Raw genomic sequence first — 22720 nt, 5'->3', positions numbered from 1 at the left:
GATGCGCCACCAGCCGCCCGCGGCTACCTCGTCGCTCCGGCGACTTCGCCCGCGCCGGAGTCCGCGCCCCCGCCGGCGATCGGCGTCGCCCCGGCCAGATCCGGCGTCCCCTCGGCCAGATCCAGCCACCACCCACTCCGGCGACCTCAAGCTCCAACTCCGGCGAACTTCGTACCCCGCGCGTGAACAGTGTTTCCAGATCTGGAGATTGGATCAGTTGATTTTTTGCCCGAAACCCTAGTTCAAATTGCCATGTTCATTGCATCATAACTCCTCATCCGTAGCTCCGTTTTGGGCATATAGCATATCAAAATGTTCGTCTCAGAGAGTTCATCATTTCATTCCATTGCATCATTTTCATTTGAGTTCATCTTGATGCCCGAAATGCTGTTAGAAGAGTGCTACTTGAGATATTTGTCAGATCTGCTACTCCATTTAGATTTTTGTCATTTTTGCCATGATTATTGTGTGCATGATATGCCCATGAGCTCTACATATGTTTTGTTAAAGGTTTTGCCATCTTTCCAGAGGTGCAACCCATGTATTTTTGTGATGTGTGTGGTGACTAGCACAAGCTTGCCAAGTGAGGCACTTGGTAAAGCTGATTTCAGGGACTTAGCATTTCCACCAAGTCCTTGAGCTGTTTATCTCATATTGCCATATGTTCATGTTGTTTCCTAGTGATCCGTGCCTCTTTTGAGGATGATTAGTAAGGATGTTTTGTTAATATTGTAGTGCTCTATCCATTCATGTCTTTGTTTGCAATTATGGAGCACCCTAGCTTGAGTCAATCGAGCTCTACTTTTGCTACTTCGTGAATCTGGGCGGATTGTCTACTTGTTAGTTATTTTGCCGATGATGTTGTAGTTGATCCGTGCATGCTATGTTATTGTTCTTGCCATTTCTAGCTTGCATTTTGTGTATTCTTGATGGGTGTATGCTTAGATTATCATGACTTGCTCCGTAGTGAGTGCATCGAGCTCGTAAACATGCCTACTTGATATCTGTTTTCAGCATGCTCCAGTTTTCACCAAGTCTGTGAACTGATTATGTTTTTGCCATGTTCACATGCTTGCAATTGTATTTTCTGGTCCCTTTTGGCTCAAGGTCACTAAGGGACTTTTGTTAAGCTTTTTGAGTAGCTCCATGTCATGCTTTACTTTGCCATGTTCAGGTCCTGTAGCATGTAGTTTTGTTGCTCCGAAGTGTGCTACCTGATCTGAAATTCCAGACAAGTGTTAATTTCACTAAGTCTGAGATCTGTTTACCATATGCATTTTTGCCATGCTTATTTGAACCTGTTAATGGATGAATTGGTCATAGCTCAATGCTAGACTTTTGTTAAGCATCATGAATGCATCCCTGCCATGTATTTTTATGCCATGTTTGGGTGCTGTAGCTTGTTCATCTCATTGCATTTAGATGGCTACTTGCTGTAAATCGCAGAACGTGGTCATATTTGAATCGCTTGCCATTTCCAAACTGTAACTCCGATTCCGGCGTTCTTTATATCGTTTTCAAGCGATTTCATCTCATCTTTCCAGTGGCACACTTGGATTCCCAAATTGAGGCCAGGTTCATGCATCCCTTGTCAAATCTTGCATATGCATCCCGCATAGCATACCATCCTTGCATCATATTGTTTGATCCTTGCACGTGGTTGATTATGTCCTTGTTGCTTGTTTGTCTTGTTTGGGTACAGCCGGGAGACGAGTTCGCTAACGAGGAGCCCGTTGAGTTTGCTTTCGAGGATCCAGTCAACTCTGACAACTTTGCAGGCAAGATGATCATACCCTCGAAATCACTACTATCTTTGCTTTGCTAGATGCTCGCTCTTTTGCTATGCCTATGCTACGATGCCTACCACTTGCTTTCAAGCCTCCCAAATTGCCATGTCAAACCTCTAACCCACCATGTCCTAGCAAACCGTTGATTGGCTATGTTACCGCTTTGCTCAGCCCCTCTTATAGTGTTGCTAGTTGCAGGTGAAGATTGGAGAATGTTCCTTGCTGGAACATCTATTTACTTGTTGGGATATCATTATATTGCCATGTTATCTTAATGCATCTATATACTTGGTAAAGGGTGGAAGGCTCGGCCTCTCGCCTAGTGTTTTGTTCCACTCTTGCCGCCCTAGTTTCCATCATATCGGTGTTATGTTCCCGGATTTTGCGTTTCTTACGCGGTTGGGTTATAATGGGAACCCCTTGATAGTTCGCCTTGATTAAAGCTTTTCCAGCAATGCCCAACCTTGGTTTTATCATTTGCCACCTAGCCTCTTTTTCCCTTGGGTTTCCGGAGCCCGGGGGTCATCTTATTTAAACCCCCCCCCCCCGGGCCAGTGCTCCTCTGAGTGTTGGTCCGACCGAGTAGACTGCGGGGCCACCTCGGGGCAACTTGAGGGTTCGTTTTACTCGTAGGATGTCTCATCTGAGTGTGCCCTGAGAACGAGATATGTGCAGCTCCTATCGGGATTTGTCGGCACATTCGGGCGGTGTTGCTGGTCTTGTTTTAACCTGTCGAAGTGTCTTGAAGAACCGAGGTACCGAGTCTGATCGGAACGTCTCGGGAGGAGGTCTATTCCTTTGTTGACCGTGAGAGCTTGTCATGGGCTAAATTGGGACTCCTTTGCAGGGATTTGAACTTTCGAAAGTCATGCCCGCGGTTATGGGCAGATGGGATTTTGTTAATGTCCGGTTGTAGATAACTTGAACCTTAACTTAATTAAAATGAATCAACCGTGTGAGTTACCGTGATGCCCTCTTCTCGGTGGAGTCCGGGAAGTGGACACGGTGTTGGAGTAATGTTTGCACAGGTTGCTCTCTAGTTTCTCACTCGCGCTTTGCCTCCTCTTCTCGCTCTCTTTTGCGAACAGGATAGCCACCATATTTGCTAGTCGCTTGCTGCAGCTCCACATATTTACCTTGCCTTACCTATAAGCTTAAATAGTCTTGATCGCGAGGGTGCGAGATTGCTGAGTCCCTGTGGCTCACAGATTACTATTACACCAGATGCAGGGCCTGATGATTCTGCTCCAGGTGACGCGCTCGAGCTCAAGTGGGAGTTCGACGAGGACTCTCAATGTTACTATGTTTCCTTTCCTGATGATCAGTAGTGGTGCCCAGTTGGGGGTGATCGGGACCGTGTCGCATGTTGGGTTATCTTTTATTTTGGCGCCGTAGTCGGGCCATGAGTGTTTGGTTGATGTAATGATATTTAAGTACTTGATTGACATGGCGAGTGTAAGCCAACTATGTTATCTCCCCTTTAATTATCTATATTACATGGGATGATTGTGAAGATTGCCTAACTTGCGACATATGCCTTCAATGCGATTATGCCTCTAAGTCGTGCCTCGACACGTGGGAGATATAGTCGCATCGAGGGTGTTACACATTCATTCTCGGGAGGTCGTCTCGGCGGTTATACCTTCGAAGCGTGCAAACGAGACGGTTTGGGTTCGATGGGGCGTAGTGGTACTCGGAGTCTTGTCAAACCCAAGCGATGGTAGTCGTACACGACGCGTTGTGGAAGTAGTTGTACTCGCGGACTTCGGCGGCGGTAGTCGTTCAGGGTCTTGGCGGTCTCATCTCGGTCTTCAATCCCAAAACGAAGCAAGGCAAAGACTCAGGTGTGGTGGTACTTGGCGAACCGAAACATGCAGCCCCGGTCATCGATGGGAGGCGGGCAACGAAGCAGCAGCAACATGGGGCAGCGACGGACCCTAAGGCCGTGAGGAGGAGGGGCCAGGGAACGAGAGGGAGATGGCAGCGCGAGGGGAAGGTATCGAGGGAGAAGGGAGTCGGGCTCCCTGGGTCTAGGGTTGCGGCACTAGTGGGCTACATGCAAGGGTTAGGTGGGACTAAAGGGCCGGCCTAGCATAGGTTGTAGCTGGGTTGGGCTCTCTCTCTCACTCTAAAGAACAGAAAAAAACAGAGAAGAAAAACAAGAAAGAAAGAAAGAAAAGAGAGAAAAGAAGATGGTAGGAGAAAGAATATACTCTCAAACTCATAAAAATGAGTCTAATCCAAGAAAATAGGAGTGGGCATGGATGCAAGGCTTAGATTCAAACACATTTGAATTAAATTCAAATGGGTGAATAGGAAGTGGAGGTTTGGAAGGTCCAAAATGTTCGGTTTTTAGAGGAACCTCGATAAAAGAGATATAGAATTGTGGACAAGATTTGAAGGTCAAACTCGAAGTGGAAATAGGCATGAGGATTATTTTTGCACGTGTGTTATGGTGAATATCAAATTAAAGAAATATTGAATATAGCTCCCTACTATCGGGAGGATAGGTTATAAAGAGAAACCACCATGTGAGTTCCCTCGGTTTAAATGGATCAAAGATCCATGCCATTTATTTAGTTGAGTTAAGAAAAAAGAAATGACATGATGGCATGATGACATGATGCAATGCACGCGATGCAAAGATGAATGCAACAGACGAAACAAAACATGAAAACCCTGGAAGGCATCTGAAGCTCTGGTCTTGGGGCGTTACAGTTACAAACAGTATCCACAAAAGCTGGAACCGGCAACGTAATTTGTTTCAACGGCAAGAGACTGCCATACGCCGATTGCTGGATCCGTCAGCAAAAAAATGTTGTGACCATGCTGCGAGGAAGCTGCAACTAGCAAAAACAATGGCGACGACGGTGCTTCAACCTATAGCGCAGAAAAAATTGCTACAAAGAGACGCCATGGCCATCGTCGAGGAAGAAAAGCCGGTTCCAGCAATTTCATGTAAACAAGTTGAAGCTTTCATGTAAACGGTTGCAGCTTTTTTCATTTGGGCAAGAAATCGATGGTTGAAGCTTTTTTCCACCGTCGACGTTCGCTGCACAGGGTTGCACGGGTGATGGCCACCAATCATCACCATTAAGATAGATGTAGCAAAAACTCGCTGGTGGTAGCAGAAGACAACGACATTTGCAACCAAAAATCATCGTCGTTGTTGTCCCGGGTGCATCTCTGCCATGAATTGATGTCGCAAATTTCTTCGTCAGTTGTAGCAAAATCCAACGATAGTTGCAGCAAAAATCGTTGTCCCAGTCATCTGCACGAACGCCGGCCACCAATCATCACCGTTAAAAATGGATGTAGCAAATAAACACGCTGGTCGTAGCAAAAGACAACGATAGTGGTAGCAAAAATCGTCGTCGTTGCAACAAGAAACGGATGCAACTTCGTCCGTCTGCAATTATAGCTCTTTTTTCCACCCTACAGATTGAGCGGTTGGTGAAAATAGAGCTGACCGAGTAAACGTGGTGGGCCAAGAAAAGAAAACCAACATGCAAACGTGGATCGGGAGGTGCGGGAGCGCTGGATCGCTACACGATCGAGCGGCGTGCGCGGGACAGGCCGAAGCTTCGGCCGGTGCACCGTTTGTAAACGTTTCCCCACACAATGACACAATGCAGGGAAACACGGCTGTAAGTGACAGTTAGCTTATCCAGTGCACAGGGCTGCAAGTTTCCCCACCAAGATAAGACCTAAACTTAGCAAATGATGCTTAAATTGTTATAACACAGAGTAAAACCCGTAAAACCCTGTATTAGTCCGTTAGTCTAGAATTTTCGATGCTTTAATTTCTAATAATGCTGCAGCCATATCAGAAACCCATGCAAAGAAACTCAGTCCTTCGCCCCTTTGACGTGCACACGGTACATCCGCGAGTAAACACCATTGCTCCCAGAGACCAGCGCCTCATGGCTGCCCATCTCGACCACCGCACCTTTCTCCATCACGACGATCACATCCGCGTTCGCCACCGTGGACAGCCGGTGCGCGATCGTGATGCTCGTGGTCGTGCTCGACGACACCTCGCCGATACTGCTCTTCCCCCACCCCTTCGCGGCCAGGGAGCTCATCACCACCCTCTCGGACTCGCCGTCCAGGGCGCTGGTCGCCTCGTCCAGCAGCAGTATGGCAGGCTTCTTCAGAATGGTCCTGGCGATGGCGATCCTCTGCTTCTGCCCCCCGGAAAGCTGGCTCCCTTTGTCCCCGACCACGGTGCCATACCCCGCCGACAGGCCGCTGATGAACTCGTGGATGTTGGCCTCCGTCGCGGCCTGCACTATCTCCGCCTCCGACGCGCCTTCGTTGCCGTAGCTGATGTTCTCCCTGATGGACAGGTTGAACAGGATCGGCTCCTGCTGGACCAGCCCTATCTGCCTCCTCAGCCACTTCAGGTTGTAGCCCCTGATGTCCTTACCGTCCACGAGCACTCTTCCTTGGCTAGGCTCGTAGAACCTTAGCAGGAGCGCGAACACCGTGGACTTCCCGGCGCCGCTCGGGCCGACCAAGGCGACCCTCTGGCCTGGCTCAATGGCGAGACTGAAGCCATCCAGAATGGCCACCTTTGCTCTGGAGGGATAGCTGAAGCTGACGCCTTCAAACGCGACGCCACCCACAATTGTGTCTTCTTCATCATGAGATACTTTTGGTACATCCGGCACAATCGTTGTTTCTCTGTCAAGAATGTCGAGCGCAGGGTCCAGTACCGCGAGCGCCGACATGACCATAGGGATCAAGGTCCATAGCTCCGTGATGGAAGGCACCGTCAGCGCGAACGTCTGGTATGACCGTACACAGTTTTCAAACGTTGCCAGTCCATTGCCAATCAGCGCAATGCTGCAGCTCAACTGGATGGCGTGCGTCATGTGCCATAGGCAGAGGGCAGCCCCCTGCAACGCCCCGTACTTGATGATCTCCATCCTGATAGTCTGCATCGGTTCTTGAAGTGCCAAGTCCGCTTTCCTGAGTATCTCCTCTTCCTGAACGAAAGACGCCACGGTGCGGATGTTGCTGACGGCCTCTGAGGTGAGCGAGATGAGCTTCTGGTGGGAAGTGGAATTGTCAGTGGCAAAGCCTTTCGCTGACCTGACTTGTACGAGGCCGGCGATTAGGTGGCATGGCATCATAGCATATACGGCTAGAGCCATCCTCCAGTTCACTGCTGTGCTTAACACCGTTGCTATCAGGATGGAAGAGATGCACTGAACGATGACGGACATCCGGTCGGATATAACCGTTTTGATCATTGAGGTGTCGCTGACAACACGTGCGGTCAGGAAGCCGACGCTGTTCCCGGGTTCTTCGAACCAACCTACTTCGCTCCGAAGAACGACTGCATTTAGCAAAGAGAGATGGTGTTACATTCAAGACAATGACCGTCCATATACGCCTGTGCTAAATGACACTCGTGAGAGACCCGAAACTTTATGTTCGTGTGTCATACCTGAAAAGAGGGCCTCCCTTAGGTTATTTATCGCCCTTTCACCGACCAGGCCATAAATATAGTGCTGAAAGATGTTACTGAAAAATGTTTAAAACCCAACTAGGAACAAAATTACCGAGTATTTGCCAACTATTCTCTGCGCATCTGTCTCCAGGTATGCCATGGCAACCGTTATAATGAAGAAAGCAAATATAGGCCTCGAGATCCCAGAGACTGCTGCTGCTGTAGAACCCAGCAGAACTTTACCAGGCACAAGTTTAAATGTTCGAAGAAATATTCTGTAGAAAGCAGATGTTCTCTTTCTGGCCCCTTGCTTCGGTTGCTTTGAGGTCAATTCAATTTTCTTCTCTTTATCATCTGCAGTGAAAGATGGCTTGTTGTCTTGTTCTTCTTCGTCTTGTTCAGTGATTCTGTTTTACCACTCAAAATAAACTAGTGAGTGCGCTGTACCCTTATTATAAGTAATCAAATTAGGTACTTTATGTTGGTCCAGTTTAGAGAAACATATTTTCAGCACAGCGCCGATTCATCTTCTGGCACATGTACAATGTGATGATGGATTTGATAAGGGGACATTATACAGTGTAAAGAAGCATGTAATTGATTACATTTACCTGTCTCTACTCTGGCCAGATTCCTTCTCCAGATTCTGCATGTTACATACACTCGAGTAGAATGCACTTTTCTCCAGCAATTCTCTATGAGTTCCAGAATGAGCTACTCTTCCATTCTCCACAACAACAATCTTGTCCGCGTTTATAATTGTTGATATTCTGTGGGCAATCAAGATGACAGTTCTCCCTTGCATAGCTCTGTCAAGAGCATCCTGAACTAGCTTCTCGGATTCTGAATCAAGAGCACTTGTGGCTTCATCAAGCAGAAGAATTGGAGGATTTTTTAGAATAGCCCTTGCGATCGCTATTCTCTGTTTCTGGCCTCCTGATAGTTGCACACCTCTTTCTCCTACCTGAAGTAATCCATGAATAGGGGTAATGCTCACTATTATAAAGATTTGGTATCTAAATAAGTTAGCTATCCTTTATGCAACAAATTGCTGCTCGCTATGGACTACCTAGGGATAGGGACAATGGAGTGCCCAATTTGAAATGTAGTCTGCATTTCTGTAAGGCTATTAAACTCAATAATTTTACTTAGAACATACTAGAATAAAAGAGAGGTTTGTGAAGTTTTCACTGTCCTTGCTTTGTGAACATAAGTCTTACCTCAGTTGAGTATTGGTTTGGAAGTTTGGAAATAAAGGTGTGCACATTAGCTGTTTTTGCTGCTTCAGTGACCTCTTCATCAGTTGCACTCATTTTGCCAATTCTCAAATTATCAGAAATAGTACCAGAAAAGAGTGATGGTTCTTGAGACACTGAACCTATATTTCTCCTCAGGGACTTCAGATCAAGTTCCTTCATGTTTTGACCGTCAATTAATATGGTAGGACTAGGGTTCCTACCGGCTCTACTGCGTAGGTTGTAGGGGCAAGGAGGGAGTGGACGCGGCGAGGAACGGGCGCGCCGGCGGCAGGGCGCCGTCGCGGCTAGGGTTGAGGGCGGCGGCGGCTTGGCTGCGGCGGCTAGGGTTTCCGGCTCCTCTAGGAGCCGGGCAACAAAAGATAATAATAGTCTTTATTGCTTGCCTCAAAACGATGTCTTACATGAGTATTTATAACTTTAGCCTAAGATAACTTTCCTAAGATAAATTGTGGGCCAAGCCCCTAATACTAATGCCCGGTGGGCCTCTTCCTAGAATAGACCAAGCCGGTCATAACATCTCTCCCCGCCTGCGCAAACAGCTCGTCCTCGAGCTGAAAGTCTGGATAGTGTTGACGGAAATCCTCACGCTGCTCCCAAGTAGCCTCCTCCTCCGGAAGGCCCGCCCACTGAATTAGGACGAACCAGACGCCACGACGGAGCTGGGCCTGCAACACCTTTGCTGGCTCTGGAAGAATGCGACCATCGGCGGTTGGAGGAAGCACCGGAGGAGCCGCTGGTGGCTCGCCACGGAAAGGCTTGAGCAGCCCCACATGGAACACGTCGTGGATGCGGGCGCGGGCTGGAAGCTGAAGACGATAGGCCACCTTCCCAATGCGCTCCATGACAGGGAAGGGCCCGGCGTAGCGAGGACCAAGCTTGCGCTTCGCGCGCGGGTCCAGTGACTGCGTAGAGCGGTGGAGAAGACGCAGCCACACCCAGTCACCCACTGCGAACTCCGCCTCGCGATGATGATCGTCGTAGTAGTGCTTGGCCGTCTGCTGGGCCTGAAGGAGACGCTGACGGACCTCAACCAGCATCTCATCACGGGTGCGGATAAGGTCACCCGCAACCGCCGTCCGAGCCGTCTCCGGGTCAACCGGAAGTATAGGCGGGGGTGGTCGACCATAGACCACCTCAAATGGCGTCGCGCGCAAGGCGGAGTGATAAGAAGTGTTGTAGCAGTACTCCGCCCAAGAGAGCCAGTCCACCCAAGCGCGAGGCCGATCACCTGTCACACAACGCAAATACATGGCAATGACCTTGTTAACCACCTCAGACTGACCGTCCGTCTGAGGATGGAATGCCGTACTCAGGCGGAGCTGGACACCCGCCATCCTGAAGAGGTCGCGCCAGACATGGCCCGTGAAGACTGGGTCCCGATCACTGACGATCGACGTCGGGAACCCGTGTAGACGGACTATGCCGTCGAAGAAGGCCCGGGCCACGGACGCCGCCGTGTACGGATGGCCCAGCGCGATGAAGTGGGCATACTTAGAGAAGCGATCGACCACCGTGAGGATGACCGACTTGCCCCCCACCTTGGGAAGGCCCTCGATGAAGTCCAAGGAGATATCCGCCCAAACCTGAGACGGCACCTCCAAGGGCTGAAGGAGCCCCGCCGGCCTCAGGGTCTCTGTCTTGTTGCGCTGGCAAGTCTGACAAGACCGAACCCAGTCGCGGACCAGGGCACGATCGCCAGGGATGTAGAAGTCGGCGCGAAGACGATGGAGGGTTTTCTACACACCCTCATGGCCCGCCGAGTGGGCGAGCTGCAACACCTGGTGACGGAGATCATCATGCGCTGGAACAAAAATCTGGCGCCCATGGAGGAGCAGTCCGTCAGAGAAGCGCCAGGGCTCCTCCAAGTCGCCGGCCGCGAGCTGCTGCTGAAGAAGTGCGGCGTCATCTGCCGTTGCAGTGGCGCGTCGAATGTCGGTGAAGAGACCGAACGATGGCCCGGAGCGGATGCACAGGGCCGTCCCGGCGGACGCGTCGGCGGGTGGCGCGAGGTCGGAATCGCGACGGGACAGCGCGTCGGCCACGGTGTTAAGACGGCCCGGCCGATACTCGACGGAGAAGTCGAAGCCGAAGAGCTTGCTGTCCACTGGTGCTGCGGAACGGTCGACAGCCGTTGATCCAGCAAGAACTTCAGGCTGTAGTGGTCCGTGCGAATGTGGAAGGTCCGCCCCCACAAGTATGGCCGCCAATGACGCACGGCCTGGACGAGGCCAATGAGCTCCCGCTCGTAAGCTGCCAACTTAAGATGGCGCGGAGCGAAAGGCCGGCTGAAGAAAGCGAGGGGCCCATCGCCCTGATGAAGTACGGCGCCGAACCCGGCGCCCGAGGCGTCGCAGTCCACCACGAACGGGCGGTCGAAGTCGGGCATCTGGAGGACGGGGCCCGTCGTGAGGGCCCCCTTGAGGGCCTCGAACGCCGTCGTCGCCTCGTCGTCCCAGGCGAAGGCGTCGCGGCGAAGCAACCGCGTGAGGGGCGCCGCGATGAGTCCGAACTCCCGGATAAATTTCCGGTAGTAGCCGGCGAGTCCGAGGAACCCGCGGAGAGCCCGCGGCGAGTGAGACGTCGGCCAGGCGGAGACGGCCGCCACCTTATCGGCGTCCATAGCCACCCCGTCGGCCGAGATGACATGGCCGAGGTAGGCGACGGTAGGCGTCCCGAACGAGCACTTCGAGCGCTTAAGGTGGAGGTGGTGCGCCCGAAGCTCGTTGAAGACGATGGCGACGTGCTGGAGATGTTCGGCCCAGGTGGCGCTGTAGATAAGAATGTCATCAAAGAAAACAAGCACAAACCGCCGTAAGTAGGGTCGAAGGACGTCGTTCATCAGGGCCTGGAATGTCGTCGGGGCGTTGGCGAGGCCGAAAGGCATCACCAAGAACTCGAAGTGGCCATGGTGGGTGCGAAACGCCGTCTTGGCGATGTCGTCCGGATGCATGCACACCTGATGATAGCCCGACCGGAGATCGAGCTTGGTGAAGAAGCGTGCCCCATGGAGCTCATCCAAGAGCTCGTCGACCACCGGTATAGGGAACTTGTCCTTGAGCGTGAGTGCGTTGAGGGCGTGGTAGTCGATGCAGAAGCGCCATGTGCCGTCTGACTTACGGACGAGAAGCACCGGCGCCGTGAAGGGCGATGTGGAGATCCGGATGATGCCTGCGGCGAGCATCAGGGCACACTGGCGCTCCAACTCATCCTTCTGCAGCTGGGGGTAGCGGTAGGGCCGCACCGCCACCGGAGTGGAACCTGGTACGAGGTGAATATGATGGTCGTACACCCGGGCAGGCGGAAGACCCCGCGGATCGTCGAAGATGTCGCTGTGCTGGTGCAGAAGAGAATCCAGCAGGGGGTGCTCGGCCTCCGAGGACGCGACAGCCAGCTGGAGGTGTGGCACGGCAGGCGCGGCGCCCCCAATGCCCTCCCACCAGATGCGGCGGCCCTGCCGCCAGAATGTCATCGTGAGCGCGTCAAAATCCCACAGGATGGGGCCGAGGGTCCGGAGAAAGTCCACCCCGAGGATGAAGTCGAAGCAGCCCAGATCGATCCCTGCACAGGTGATGGAAAAGTGTTCGCCGCCGATGGAGATGGGAACGTCGCGGGCTAGCCCATGGCACTGGAGGCGATCGCCGTTCGCCACTGTGATCCGCAGGCGCTCCCCGCCCGTCGTCGGGAGGGCTAGCCGACGCATGGTCGACTCGGGCAGAAAGTTGTGTGTGGAGCCCGTATCTAGCAGGGCCACCAGTCGCTCGCCATGGATCGTCACGGGCAGCAGCATGGTCCGCTCGCCCCGGATGCCGGCCAGGGCGTGAAGGGAGACGACGCACGCCGTCGCTGCGGAATCCGCGGCCGCGTCCTCGGTCGCCGCAGGCGGATGTAACGGGTCGGGCGAGTCGTCCTCCTCGATGTAGTCGGCCGTCTCTAAATAAAAGAGGCGGGGGCAGACATGGGTCGGCGTGTAGGGCTCATCGCAGTTGAAGCAGAGACCCTGACGGCGACGCTCCTGCTGCTCGGCCGGTGACAGCCGACGGAAGGGTCGTGTGGCGGCCGGGGGTGTGGCCGTCGCGGCTGGGAGAGGCCGACCCAGGGCTGAGGAAGTCGGTGCTGGCCGACTGGGCTGGCGGCCGCTCCGTCCGAGTGGCTGCTGCAGTGCCTGGGCCCGCTGCTCGAAGGCCCGGGCGTAGTACATGGCCGTCTGGAGGTCGGGGGGATCCCGGAGCTCGACGTCCACGCGGATATGGTCCGGCAGACCGCCCACAAAGAGCTCGGCGCGCTGGGTCGCGGAGACGCCCGGCGCGTGGCACGCCAGGGCTTGGAAGCGGCCGGCGTAATCCTGCACCGTAGATGTGAACGGTAAACGGCCGAGGGCCGCCAGTCGGCTCCCGTGGATAGGAGGCCCAAAACGGAGGAGACAGAGCTCACGGAAGCGCTCCCAAGGTGGCATGGCGCCCTCGTCCTGCTCGAGGGCGTAGTACCAGGTCTGCGCTGTGCCTCGAAGATGATAGGACGCGAGCCAGGTACGATCCGAAGCGAGCGTCCGCTGCCCTCGAAAGAACTGCTCGCACTGGTTGAGCCAGTTGAGGGGGTCCTCCGTGCCCTCGTACGTGGCGAAGTCCAGTTTGGCGAAGCGAGGGGGTGTCGGCCCGCCGTGCCCGGGGGCGGCCGCAGTCGCCGCCGGCGCGTATGCTGGGTCGGGAAGCGTCGGGGCGTAGTTCGCCGAGCTGGAGGGGTGATCAAACCGCAGGGAGGGCATTGGGTGTTCCGGCGCCGTGGAGTAGACCGGGCCCGGAGACGAGCCGGTCGCCCAAGCGGGGATCGGCCATGGTGACGGTGGAAACTGCACCTGGTGCAGGGGCCGACCCGTAGCCCTAGGCGCGGGTGGTGGTACTGTCGATGGCGGCGGCGCCTGGTGGAGCTGCTGCACCGGCGCCTGCGGCGTGGGGGCCGGCGGTGGCGCCGGAAGAAGCTGCTGGGTCGGCCCCCCCGGCGGCGCGGTGGAGGCCGGCCATGCTGGCCACGGCTGTCCCGCAGCCGAGTAGTGCGGCAGCAGCAGCGGCGGCTGGGACGTCCCTCCGTAGGGCGCCTGGAAGGCCGGGGCGGGCCACTGTAGCGGCGGCGGTCCGTAGGCGGTGGTGCCGGTGCTCGGTGGCGGGGGCTGGTTCCTGGCGAGGTAGAGGGTAATACCCCTGACCGCCTGGACAAGCTCCCGCAGGGTGCCCGACACCTCCTCGGGCGAGAGGAGCGGAGGCGGGTCCGCCGTGATGGTGATGGGCGCTGTCGCGGTGGTGATGGTGGTGCCGGATGCGATCTCCGCCATCGCGGTGGAAGTGGCCGGCGGCAACGAGAGCGGGGTGGGGGCCTGGTGTCTCTGGATACCAAATTGGTAGGACTAGGGTTCCTACCGGCTCTACTGCGTAGGTTGTAGGGGCAAGGAGGGAGTGGACGCGGCGAGGAACGGGCGCGCCGGCGGCAGGGCGCCGTCGCGGCTAGGGTTGAGGGCGGCGGCGGCTTGGCTGCGGCGGCTAGGGTTTCCGGCTCCTCTAGGAGCCGGGCAACAAAAGATAATAATAGTCTTTATTGCTTGCCTCAAAACGATGTCTTACATGAGTATTTATAACTTTAGCCTAAGATAACTTTCCTAAGATAATTTGCCTAAGATAACTTGTGGGCCAAGCCCCTAATAATAATGCCCGGTGGGCCTCTTCCTAGAATAGACCAAGCCGGTCATAACATAATATGTCACCTGCATTCCACACTGTATTACAAACACAAGTAAAATCTGAAAATTTTACATTCTACACATCATTTGAATTTTCCTTTTTTTTGCAACAATTGGTTCTGTTTGACATGTCAACATATTATTTAACTTTTGGTGTAGAATATAATATGATTGTTTTCTTTTTCCACTGCAAAATCTTGCAATAACATTTTGCATTCTAAAAACGATCTTCTCCTTAATTCCTCTATTCTGGCATCATGTTGCGTTTGTGACAACTTAAGTATGTTCAAAGGGTTTGACCATTAGGAAAATATCAAAAAATTAGTTTTTCTTTTATTAAAAAAACAAAAGATAATATAAATTAAGAAAAGGTAAATTAAAATACTGGAAATACGGGAAAATGATGGATCACTTTTGAACCAGTAAGAAAATTTAGTAATATTTTATAACAGGATATACTTAAGATGTTGCGAAAAAGGTCAAGTTTTTTCTAAATTTTTACACTAGGATTTCTCATCAGAATATTTGCACTATGGAAACATATCAATATTTCTAAAGTTTATGGGACCCCTAAAATTTACCCGTTGTAAACTATTTAATTTATTTTTACATCTTTGCTTCAGAAATCAAAATTATTCAGTGGCTCACTATTTGTTTTGAATTTTATCTGTTCTTCTTGATTTACAATTTCTAAGTTTATAATGATTTCTGGTATTTCTCTCCGCTCATCTATTTTTCTTAATGATCAAACCCCTTTAACCACATGGAAGTGGCAGAAACAAAATGGGGTATGATAGAACAAGTGGCACAACAGAGGACACCATTTTCATAGCAAAAGGGGGATTGCAAGAGTTCCCCGTGACAAAAGATACTTTTGCAACTTTATTATGTCAAGAATGCAGTCTGAAGTCGTAAAATCAAGCACTGCTGAATACAGTCCAGCAAACTATATGAAGTTTATACACACCTCGGCTAAAGTTTGTGCGGTGTTAGGTATATGTCCTAGACGTGTACCTGACATTGCGTCGTAGAACCTCTGAACCAAAGAAATCACAGTGCTCTTCCCACATCCACTACTCCCGACAAGAGCCACAATTTTGCCTGCCGGTACAGCCAGTGAGAAACCTTGGAGAATTGGGTTATCTTCACGGGATGGATATGTGAAATGCACCTCTCGTATTTCAATGTCACCAATGACCTTCTCCAATATTCTTCCATTTGATCCAGAACTTATCACTGGATTTCTTTTGATAACCTTAAACACTTCTTTACCAGCAGCTTTTGCTTGACTGAAGATCTGAAGGTCTGGAGCTGCATTTGAGAGATATCTGAAATCACAGATAACAAAAATATCAGCACTGATTACTCCGCAGGATAATTATTTTGGATGAATAGTAATTTGGGATAACCATGCCAGTATGATATATTGCTAGAAAGATAGTTCTCAGTATTACATTGCACCGGAGAGGATGTTAATAACAGCCGCAATTGTCTCACCCGCTTTCGCGGATCTTCTAGTTACTGCTACTGCTCCAACATAGATTGCCAGGGCTCATTCGGTTTGGAGGAAATCAAAACGTAGGAATTAGGAGTAGTATAGGAATATGATAGGATGGCACTTGCCATCCTAAGGAATTGACTTGCCTCGTTCCTACGCGTAAAATGAGCTTTGAGTGGATGTGTAGTTTCCTCCAAAAACACGGGAAATGAGTAGTATTCCTACGAAATTCCTGCACGCATTTCCTACAAACCGAATGCATACATAGGAAATTTTCCTCTGGAATCCTTATTCCTATGTTTTTCCTACGAAAATCCTCCAAACCGAATGAGGCCTCAGTGAGTACGAACAGAAAGTTACAATCTGTAACATTCCCAAACCTAGTCCTTTTATGAATGCCTCTTTCTTGCTTAACTTGTATTGCTTGTCCATGCATTTCACAAAGGATTTCATCGCCGAGTTTTCTCCAACAAATGAGAAGACAGTCTTGATATGTGAAAGAGTCTGCACAAATATATGTTTTATAATATACATTTAATATGGTAACCTGCTTATTTCTAACAAAACTGTCATTGTGTAGGTACCTGTTCCACAACAGTGGTTGTTTCAGAGACCAAAGCTGTCCTTGTCATCGACATGCCAATCATTGTTTTAGCATATGTTGCTCCAACCACAAGAAGCATCGGAACAACTAACACAGAGAGCATACCCACCTCCCAGCAGCACACAAAAGCAACAATGACAGCGACTAGGAATGTGGAGAAATTAGAAATAAAGTGACCCATCTGAGAAAAATAAGTAAGATACTGTTCATAATTTGTTACCATAAAACAATCTTTTTTGCTTCTCTTTGGATTAACAAACATACAGTGAATGCTATAACATGCAAACTGATACCTTCTCTCCAATTGCATCTTTTATGACGCTCATGTGATTAGTTGTTCCGGCCATGATGTTCGCGGTGGTTAAGTCGGTGTCAAAAGCTCCGACATCTTGACTGAGTACTGATCCCAGATATGCCATCTGCATGTGTGTCATTTGTCTCTGACTTGTGTACATCCAACATGTAATTTCTGCAGCACAGGGACATTGTGGCAGAAACGTAAGACAGTTTATTTCAATATATACTGATGCCATTTCATATTATTTGTGTTTCCATCACGTGGTGTTTTCTTGTTCATGCACGAAGAGTTAAATAAGAGAAGTAGTTAAATAGAGATTGGTGCTATTATGAAATTCCCCGCTTTTATCATCATAAAGATTGTTTTCTGTGCCCATTTCTTTGGTTTGTGATGTGCTGCTGTTCTTCTGAACTTCACATAATATTTTATGCCAAGCTATTGTCAGGTGGCTACTATAAGATGTTTGATTGGGGCATCACCACAAAATAATAAAATTCTAGCCAGCTTCAAGGGTTCACAACTTCTCCTTTTAGACCAATTCTGGTAACCAGTAAAATCACTGAAATTTCAAATTCAGCCGAACCACCTAAATTTTTTTAATTGACCAAAATTTGAGTTATATTTCAATCTGCCCGAAATTGGTTATCACTGAAAATTTTAACGGGCCGCTGAAATCAGCTAGAATTTCCATAATTTCAGTGAAAACTAGCTTTTGAAGAATCCTCTCAATTCAGCATTTTGGCCTAATTTCAACTCAAAGTTGCTTGGTACCAAGTTTCTCAAACCGAGGATTACATGTAGGCCATACTTGCATGCAACTTTGCAAATAGTGCCATACAGAGGGTGACTTAGGCCCCACTGAAATTGACTGACACCTGGATGTTACGCACATTTTGTATTTTATAAATAAGAACTTATATTCATATACAGAAGTTTCCACTGTAACTAGGATTCATGTTTCTTTTGTGCCAATGTTCATTACCTCAAATACTATACAATAAGCATGCACTTATATTGTGCTACCATGTTGACTTGAAGTAATTCTACTATTCTTCAGTACTCTCATAACTGTGAAATAGTTTAGCTCATCATAATTAAGTAATACCATCAACTTTCATGATTTTGTTTACACTGGGTAAACTAGCAAAGTTAGAAGAGGTGTACTCACCAATCATTCCAGCAGGAAGTGTAATAATTGCCAAGGACCACATATATGGAAGTAACTACAAATCAGAACAAGAATATACACCGTCAGTGACATAGCCAACAGCTTTCTTAACCTTAATAAAATCAAACAAAAACACTTCACAAAATCTAATGATGTCTTATATCATGGCCTTGAATATTTTGGAAAGAAAATTAACCTTAGTAAGTTGATGGACAATTGCCTCCCGATTGCCTATGTTGTCCCCAAACATATCGACAGCTTTGCCAAGTATGTAATATGACATTGCAGGTGCCATGCCGTGTACGAAGGACCCAATTGTCCCTGATACCATGAGCAGCCAATCTAGCGCATCGGCGTAGCAAAGCAGGCCGAAGAATGGGAACGGTTCATCAGCAACTGCTATTTCTGGTGGTGTGCTTTTCTTGTCATCCTCGTGTTTGAAGGATTCGACGGGGCAGTCCTTTTCTTCCATAATGCCTTTGTTCTTGTGAGTCTTGCACTAGTTTGCAGAAGAGTAGCAGAAAGACAAGTGATATATAGTAACCGATAGCTTGGTTCCAGGTACAAGGTAGGACAAAACCCTGTTACTCTCAAGGTTTATATGTTGAGCTGCTACAGCATGAAACCAGATAACATTAGTTATTTCCCTAAATGAACATGAGCATGATGTATCAGCCTTAGCAGTTGCCGTTCTCAGTTGGAACTATTTTTGCTGGCACAGCATGGCAACCATCAAGCTGTTACGCAATACTTTTTGTTTGAAGCGACATGTGGCACTTGAATTTATTGACTGTAAGCTGCACCACTGTAAAATACAAAGCATGGATCTTTTGCTGCTGTAACCATCTTTGTTTTCATCAACGAATTTTGTAAGAGTCAAGAAAACAAAACTACTGCCTAGGATCTTACTTCAGATTCCCCTAACCCTACCAATTAAACACATTTTTGCCTCCTGATATGATGGCTTAATGAGATCAGGATGATTTCATTTAAATAATAGGTTAAAGAGTGCTCACATAATCAAGATTGCTGACTGGGAATATCTGGTGCATAATTTGGGGCATAATTTGAGCATATATAGTTTACTGCTGCATTTTTGTCCAAGAAGAAAAAACTTAACCATTGCATATGTTCTCTGAACTTTATGCCCATTTTTCATCAGGACATAACAAAAACTAACCCCTTCCGTACTCCAATAGCAGGTGGTTTGCTCAGATTTTCTGAACAAAATCACAATCTTCTGCAACTAGCTTGTCCAGGTCCAGAAGGACAGTTGGAAGCAACAAAAAAATATAATTTTTTAGCCAAATAGCAATGTTTCATTCATCTGGGCTCACCAGAACATCTTCAGACGTGCAGGCAGACTACACATCCTAAACATGACATGGTCCATGCCTTGATAGATCCATAAAGAACTTGCCACCAAGGACATATGTTGTCTTGACTGAATCAACTGTTATATATTAAAAAGAAGTATACTACCTGTAGTTATTTTGGATGAATCAGCTGTCTGCGCAGAAATTGCCGTCCCCTTTGTTCGTTCTTAAGTTGTTAATTCCAGCCCCCATGAGCTTCAAACTTCCCCACATCAAACCTCTTTCATTGCACAGATGTTGATATATGATGTCTGTGGTTACACCGACTGGGCATTTTGTTGAGAAGGAACACATCCAAAGAAGAATCATTCTCAAGGAAATTACAAGGTGCTACAGAATCAAGAGTTTTAACAACATAAACGAACGAATACACTTGATACAAATGTTTCATGTGAAAGTGCCAGCGTCAGATTCTCTACAGTGTGAGGCAAGTTCCTCCCAGTAAACCACAGAATGCAAACAATGCATCACACAGAATGCTAAAAAACTGTTCAGCATAATGCTGCTCAGGAAACAACTTCTGTACACACTTACACAAACAATTCTTGGCCAAAGTCATTTTGCAAGTGCGACATGCCAGTGCAACTGTCAAGATTCTAGCATGGAAAGTAACGTGAAGCTGCTGCACCTGCTCATTTCTAGACAAGATTCAGCCAAAGCTATCTTCCTGTCTGCGGTTGTGTCTTGGTTAGATGTTACATGTGTTGAAGGTCAGTGGCAGGAAACGTTATTCGTTCCGTAACTTATGCGCTGAAGGCTTGTGTCCAGCATATCTGTCATCCATTTCTGTGGCCCGCCATCATCTCCAATGACATTGTACGCATAGGACGACAGCCCAACATCCTCACCACATGAGCTTGCCTTCCCTAACTTGTATAACCTTTCTGTTCTAGACAATACTACAAGGTTGGAAAATGTTGAGAAACTATTGCCAACAAACACATCCGCTCTTGCGCATACCTCAAAGTCGATGGCAGACTTTATAAGGTAAGGCTGTTTCTCGTATATGTCGGTAACTCCAAGTTTCTTCTTCTCATAAGCAACCATACCAACTCTCCAACCACTGGTTACTGAATCATCTTCTAGAAGGCTGTCGGCTACTGCAAGATAAACTACAACCGGGCGACGTAGGTCAGTGATCTGTGAGACCTTATGAATGATCTCTCCTTTGCTGCTGCAAATTTCCTTTAAATTGGACCGCTGCTCCCACTTCTTGCAATGAATCATCCAATCTTTCTCTATTCTCATGTGAACAGCAATGTACTGCACAGGAAGATTTTTCAAACCATCTATCCTCTTCTTATTATGAGAAACGGCAGCATCATGTCTTGCTTTTTTCCCTGCATCTTTAATCTTGGATATGACCCTGACAACTTCAGTTTCTATCTCAGGAGCTACAGCAAGGCAATCGAAGATCCTGGCATAGTCTTTCACTGGCCAATGATCAGGCCACAGAAATGGATGCTTCCCAGTGACATGAATCACTTCAAAGCCATCGGCCTCCCCCAATCTGGATTGTTGCAGTTGATCCAAATCTCTCTCCACTGTCCACCTCCTACCACTGCCCTTTTGAAGTTTGAAAGGCTCGGTACGATTTGAAACTTCTGAATACCGAGCTACCCTTACAAACCCATGACAGCGGGCATTGAACTTATTAAGGTCAAATACCTTGTCGAAAGCAATAGGCTGCAGCAAGTCAACCTCTTTGTAGAAAAGCGAAGCACTCAGACTTGGCATGAGTAGAGAACGGTTCATGAATTTTGCCGTCAAGCATGCTCTGGCAAATGCAATTTTCTGATTGTTCAATCCCCATATAATCTGCGGGACCTCAACAAACTTGCCTTTCCTAACTCCAGGGAACAAGTCAAGGGTTGGTGAGTCATAAAAACTCTTCTCGGAAGAGCTGATGGCAAGAAAAGGGGAGATAATTGCTCTCAATACAATAAGGCCAATCACTATGAGAAGGCACTTGCAAATGATAAGCCTCGCCGGTAAGCTAATGTGCTTGAGATGCTTAAGGTCTTGTAGGATGTTCATTGAAACAGTTCTTTAATTCCTTCTCATTCTACCAGGTCATTTTTTCCATCACCCAACAGAACTACAGACTGTGCTGCAATATAATGGAATCAATATCCAAACACACGTGGATGGCTTCACCAGTTCTTCCTGAGCTATGAGTAAATCAGGTTTCAAGCTCGGGCAAACATACTCCTCGAACCCTTCCGTTAACAGTTTAGTACATGCTCCACCAGAGAGACTGCAAATACAATAGAAGGGAAACAAAGACATAATGCAGAGTTATTATACTGCCACACTTTATGCAATTTAATAAATCTACTAAGTGGCTCCACAAAGAACATTTTTTCACTGCATTCACTCATATAGATGAACAGTCTCGACAGCAAAATGTTAACCAAAACTAACCACAAAGAAATATATTTTTACGAATTCACATATAATAGGATGCACATTAAGTTTGCATAAGATACCCTGGTGTGGACACGCCTAGAGTCCCATGGTTCACATCAGTTACGGACGCAGAACCAAATGTCAGGAATTATCCTATACGAATTCCAACAGGGGAGGAGCCCCGTGGATTTTATAAAGGAGAAATTGCAGGTATATGGTGGTGTCTACAGCAAAGTAATACTCATCATAAATGTAACAGTCCTAACCCAACAGCTTCTGTATATCCAAGTTTCCATTATCGAATTTCATCATCTCACATGGAAATCAAACAAGCTAGCCCTGCTGACAAACGGGAGCTTCACTAAAATGAATGAAACAAAAAATATGCTCACTGGTCACTGCTCAGAAACATGAATGACAGCAAAGCTCTACAACTTGAGCAGAAAACACACCTTCTTACTTGATCTTCTGAGTCACTTGTGTTCACCGAAGCTCTGCAACTGTGCACTGCTGTCCCCCAAATCGCTGCCCTCGGCCGGACCTCGAATGAGCCAGATGCTTCACCTCACCTCCACACCAAATCGCATCTGCAGCCGGCAAGCACGGCTCTGCCTCCGCCCCCGCCGCAAGCGCCCAGCCCTCTCTACAAGGTCCCCCGTTCCTCCCTCCTCCGCTACTCCGGGAGGCCCGATCCAGGCAGTAAGAGTGATTCGATCTAGCGCAGAGGGTAGGAGGAGGAGAGGGTCAAACGCTCGACGTGGTTCCGGTCGTCGGAGGCAGATCGCCACCGGAAGGGGGGAAGAAATTCGGGAAGGGGAAAAACACCAAGCCGGTAGGTCAAGGGGAGAGCGTGCACGTGCCCGTTCACGTGCTCTGACTCTTGGGCCCAGCTTGCCAGTTGAAGGGGATTTCCTTGCCTTTATATTCCGAAAATGATACACTTACGGATAACTTGTACGGAAAGCTGGCTACGCATTGCCGTGGCAGAACGAGAGAGCTATGTGAGCCCGCAGTTCACGCAAAGTGAAATTTTGAGCGTCAATCAGCTGACTCCTCATCTGCGCGTAGCTGTTTTCCGTGGGCTGGCCGTCCGTAAGTGTAGCAAAGTCCTTATATTCTCATCACTTCAGAAACT

At 48.9% G+C, this 22720-nt stretch overlaps 2 protein-coding genes across 3 annotated transcripts; both read right to left on the bottom strand.

Annotated features, from left to right (window-relative positions):
* Window positions 1–5486: 5486 nt before the first annotated feature.
* On the bottom strand, window positions 5487–18568 carry LOC119315893 (ABC transporter B family member 19-like). The gene is made up of 13 exons (XM_037590340.1): window positions 17997–18568; window positions 17801–17855; window positions 16628–16803; window positions 16315–16515; window positions 16066–16234; window positions 15687–15777; window positions 15247–15560; window positions 14253–14292; window positions 8466–8685; window positions 7857–8209; window positions 7358–7652; window positions 7243–7306; window positions 5487–7131 (listed from the first exon to the last, which is right to left on the bottom strand). The coding sequence occupies exons 1-13, from the start codon at window positions 18270–18272 to the stop codon at window positions 5636–5638; spliced, it is 3750 nt and encodes a 1249-aa protein (XP_037446237.1). The 5' UTR covers window positions 18273–18568; the 3' UTR covers window positions 5487–5635.
* A 939-nt stretch (window positions 18569–19507) lies between these two features.
* LOC119315892 (O-fucosyltransferase 23-like) lies at window positions 19508–22454 on the bottom strand. Of its 2 annotated transcripts, none has more exons than XM_037590337.1 (2): window positions 22038–22454; window positions 19508–21433 (listed from the first exon to the last, which is right to left on the bottom strand). In XM_037590337.1, the coding sequence occupies exon 2, from the start codon at window positions 21211–21213 to the stop codon at window positions 19888–19890; it is 1326 nt and encodes a 441-aa protein (XP_037446234.1). In that variant the 5' UTR covers window positions 21214–21433; window positions 22038–22454; the 3' UTR covers window positions 19508–19887. The 2 variants fall into 2 exon arrangements, with proteins under 2 accessions (XP_037446234.1, XP_037446236.1); XM_037590339.1 differs by having other exon boundaries at window positions 22046–22454.
* Window positions 22455–22720: the final 266 nt, after the last annotated feature.

This window comes from Triticum dicoccoides, chromosome 6A, assembly GCF_002162155.2.
Source record: "Triticum dicoccoides isolate Atlit2015 ecotype Zavitan chromosome 6A, WEW_v2.0, whole genome shotgun sequence".
NCBI classification, from domain to species: domain Eukaryota; kingdom Viridiplantae; phylum Streptophyta; class Magnoliopsida; order Poales; family Poaceae; genus Triticum; species Triticum dicoccoides.
The sequence above is the reverse complement of the archived record's forward strand: the minus strand, read 5'-3'. Positions and strand labels throughout refer to the sequence as shown.